General features: G+C 42.6%; 1 protein-coding gene across 2 annotated transcripts; it reads right to left on the minus strand.

Moving 5' to 3' along the window:
* Nucleotides 1-973: 973 nt before the first annotated feature.
* Nucleotides 974-4,173, minus strand: pou3f3b (POU class 3 homeobox 3b). Of its 2 annotated transcripts, none has more exons than XM_079629055.1 (2): nt 2,328-4,173; nt 974-2,015 (listed from the first exon to the last, which is right to left on the minus strand). In XM_079629055.1, exons 1-2 carry the CDS (start codon nt 3,546-3,548, stop codon nt 1,902-1,904), a joined length of 1,335 nt encoding a protein of 444 aa, XP_079485181.1. In that variant the 5' UTR covers nt 3,549-4,173; the 3' UTR covers nt 974-1,901. The 2 variants fall into 2 exon arrangements, with proteins under 2 accessions (XP_079485181.1, XP_079485182.1); XM_079629056.1 differs by having other exon boundaries at nt 980-2,015; nt 2,337-3,870.
* Between the last annotated feature and the right edge of the window lie 242 nt (nt 4,174-4,415).

Raw genomic sequence — 4,415 nt, forward strand, 5'->3', positions numbered from 1 at the left:
TCCATACAGGTCATCATACAATGCATGTGGCAAACGTGAAATTGATTATAAATTAAATTGCTTAGAACTTTATAAAATAAATGTTATACAATTCAGCTATTCCTTAACACATCGACTGATCGAATGCTAAAAATAAGGCCTACGATAAAAAGATATGCATAGCTGTGCAAGTCTGTAAACACGTGTTTTAGTTTACAAGGATATACGGGGACAGTGTAGATATTTTAGCAATATGCCTATCAGATAGATAGATAGATAGATAGATAGATAGATAGATAGATAGATAGATAGATAGATAGATAGATAGATAGATAGATAGATAGATAGATAGATAGATAGATAGATAGATAGATAGATAGATAGATGCAAAAAGCATGTAACACTTAATATAAATATCTCCAAAAAAAACCCCACGATGATCGGGTTGATACACAAAAAAAGCGCGTGACATGTAAACACTCCACCTCCAAAAGCGGTCAACTTTTCTGGGCTTTCTCTCGTGAGATTTAGCCGACTGAACGTTGCTATCTCTATTACTTGCCACAGAGACACATTTCATCCTGCTAACAAAATGGTTGCAGCCTACACTGAAGTATAATTCACAGCGGTGACACTTTTGGTGGTTTGTCAAAGAGGAGAATGTTACATAGAAATGCTTAAAGTTAATGCGTAATGGTTCCCATAGAGGCCTAAACTATTGCTACGTTGTAAACACTGACCTGTTTTTTTAAAACGCATTATGTAAAATATATATAGGACGGTTGTATTTTAAGAAAACATCTCAAGCATCTCTATTTTGTTGCAATACAAATACAAAGGTTTTGTTTTGTTATTTCTAGTCTGCAGGTCAGAACATAAGGCCATTCATATTCAGCAGTCATCATTTTAAAATGCATTTGGCTAAATACTGCTCTCAGAGCAACCTAAAAAATACAAACAGCTACGATTTTAGGCACAACACACAATCTTGTTTCATTCTAACAAATTTATTGTTCTCGATCATCTCTTACGGAATCACTACTGAAATTAAATTACAATCAAATCATCACATCAAAATATACCCTTATTTCCTACTGTCAATGTCAGCTCGTGTAGATTTGTGCTCTTTTAAAAATGAGAATACAAAATTAAACAAAACAAATAAGGTCAACAACGAAAACAGGGGGAAAACATTTTACACAAGTCTGGGGGAAATAAATAACTGTTTGGAATAGTTCGTATGTATCCCGAATAAAATATTAAAACAAAGCATTTTAATGAAAAATATTAAGTAAATAATTCCGATCAGCATCTGATCTAATGAATCTATATTGCCGGATTTACATAGTCTTGTTTATTAAAACCTACCAAAGAATACTGCTTGGAAATGGCAGCACATGAAAACATCCACAGCACCAGCTCTGGCCCACTTGGCAACGGATGTTCGCAAAGAAGATTTTCAAAGAGGTGCAGCTGCGGAATAATCAGTCTTTTCAAAAGTCATCTTTGATTTCATTTTGTCCTCAAAAATCCACGTAAGATTCAGTTCTTTACATAAAAAAAAAAAAAAAAAAAAAATCAAAAATCAAAAAGACGTTGATCTTGGAGATCAGAAACTGAGGGCAGTCTTTTGTTGTTTTTGTAAGGATTGGAAGGCCAGAAAAAAATCCATTCCATATTTTTGGATAATAACAAAACCATGCAGTCTTATCTGCCAAGTTGGATGGAAGCTTCGTGGATGCCACTGTTCTTCGCATTGTTTCAGTTGAATTTCATCCCTTTGTTTGAGGTTTAATGTCCCATAACAACATACACAATTGCCTGCGTCTTTTGCCTCTCAAACAAGACATTGGTGTAACAGGGTAGGGGGGGGCAAAGATTTTTGATGTTCATTTCTAATCTCTCATATTTTTCAGTTGAAGTTAATGCGCCAAAATTACCTGGTGGAAAGAACTTGTAGTTGTCACCCTCTGGTCGCCCGGTTCGCTCGGCCCAGTTAAACTTGCATCTTTTAAGTAATCTACTAAAAAATGTCCCTGAAAGAAAGAGCAGACACAACCTTTTAGGTAAAGACATTTAAGGGCCTGGAAGAAGATTAGCGGGCGGTTTAGGGTTTGGGAAGGAAGAGGGGTGATTTTTTTTTTCTTGTGAAAAAAATATATAACACATCTGCAGTCTCAATATTCCCTCACAATCACAGTATCAAAATGCTTTGCTATCTTCATGGTAGTCTGTGTTTTATCAGATTAGTCATTTATATAAAATATTTTTTAGTCTTGTATGCTGTTCTATGTCTCACTGAACATTCGTTTGCAGTCCATGGAGGGGGGCGGTGTATCTGCACTCACATTGCCGACCTGAGAATATACATCCTCCGGCGTCTGCGGCACTCCTGGGGGCGTCATCCTTTTCTCCTTCTGTCTCCGATTGCAAAACCAAACTCTCACCACCTCTTTCTCCAGCTGAAGGTTGTCCGCTAGACTGGTTATCTCTTGGGCCGAAGGCTTGGGGCATTTCAAGAAGTGGCTCTCCAACGCACCTTTGACGCTCACTTCGATGGAGGTGCGCTTCTTGCGCTTCCTGCCCTGAGCCGCTATCTTGTCAATGCTGGTGGGACTGCCCGTGGAAGAGTCAGCTTCCTCCAGCCATTTGTTAAGCAACGGCTTCAGCTTGCACATGTTCTTAAAGCTGAGCTGGAGAGCTTCGAAGCGACAGATTGTGGTCTGCGAGAAGACGTTCCCGTACAGAGTGCCCAACGCCAAGCCCACGTCCGCTTGCGTGAAGCCCAGTTTGATCCGGCGTTGTTTGAACTGCTTGGCAAAGTGCTCTAAGTCGTCCGACGTCGGCGTGTCCTCGTCGGAGTGCGGGTCGTGGTTGTTCACTCCGTGGTGTGCTTGCTGGTGATGTTGATGCTGGTGGTGATGGTGGTGGTGGTGGCTGTTGTGATCGAGCTCCGGGGTGTCGCCACGCACCAGACCCGGGTGTACTAGGCTTTGACTGCCCGGCGGACTGAGCATGCCGTTTACCGTGAAGCCACCAGGCTGCGAGTATATGAGGGACTGCTGCTGCTGCTGGCTCCCGGTTAGAGACGGGATGTGGGCAGCGGTTGTGCTACCCCAGGCACCCGCGTGAGTCTGGTGGGGACCTAAATGTGGGGGCCTGTGATGCAGCGCAGTCCCAGAGTGCAAATCGTCTCTCCCCGAGTTATTTTTCACGTCCTGCTGCTGTTGCGGGCTGCCTGTCATTCCAACGGGACTAGACGACCATGGCGATCCGGCTTCAGCTGCTGCAACTGCGGCAGCCGCAGCCGCCGCTGCCGCGTGAGGCAAGGACGTCACCCACTGGTGAGCGTGGCTTAGCATATGTCCCCCGTTGCTCGCTGCCATTGCGCCCTGCATAAAATCACTTTGTACCATTTTCACCGTTGGGTCTCCTCTGTACCCACCGGACACTGAGGTTACCGCAGCACTGCCCTGCTGCATCCCACCCCCGGAGTCCGAGTGCACGATCGAGCCGGACGATAATAAACTACTGCTGGATAGATAAGGGTTGGATGCCGCTGTGGCCATTCCGCTAACCTTATGAATATGTTTGCCGATCACCCCCTCCCTTTTTGCAGAAACTTTTTTAATGCAGGCAAATTATATCTCATGAATTATTCAAACTTTAAAAGTCTGGCTTGTGTTTTGGCAAACACCATCAACAAAAAGCAATGAGAAAGACGAAATCCGTCTCTTGGATATTCTGCGCATTCATATATTTCGAACATATGAATGATTAAAACGATACATTCCAGTTTATGTCAGCGTTGAAAAACCCCTCGAAAGTCAAACAGTCCCTTCAATCTGTAGTATTTTCTTTTTAAAAACAGAGAAAAATGTGAAAAATTGTTTCAAAAACTTTGTCCCGCAAAAAAAAAAAAAAAAAAAAAAGTTCTGGCGCTCTAAGAAGTTGTAATGTGCCCTTAAAAATAATAAGTCCAATCGTATGTTCCGTTGCCGAGTGGAAAAAATATTAAACGTGGTTCCTCCTCAATTCTTTTGTTATTTAGCCGCAGCGATTTCACTTGCTCCGTTCCTTTATTTCTTTTCTTTTGCAGATTCTTTTATGGTGCTGTAAAGTCTGTCTCTTTGTTCTGTTTTGATGTGTTTAAACCTGCCAAACCGCTCCAGTTGAAGTACAATCCAGTATTACAGTGCAAAGCAGTGTTGCATGCCTTCTTTCTCATTCGCTTGTTCTCCTCTCTCTCTCTCTCTCTCTCTCTCTCTCTCTCTCTCTCTCTCTCTCTCTCTCTCTCTCTCTCTCTCTCTCTCTCTCTGACAGTTAGCTCCGTCCCTCCCTCAGAGCTCGAGGACACACGAGTGTTTACCCTGTGCTGCGTACATCGTCCACGTCTTTTCCCCAAATGCAAGGAAGTCGGGTGTACGGCTCTCGTT

The sequence above is a fragment of the Phoxinus phoxinus genome, assembly GCF_949152265.1.
Source record: "Phoxinus phoxinus genome assembly, chromosome: 11".
In the NCBI taxonomy this organism is placed as follows: Eukaryota; Metazoa; Chordata; class Actinopteri; order Cypriniformes; family Leuciscidae; genus Phoxinus; species Phoxinus phoxinus.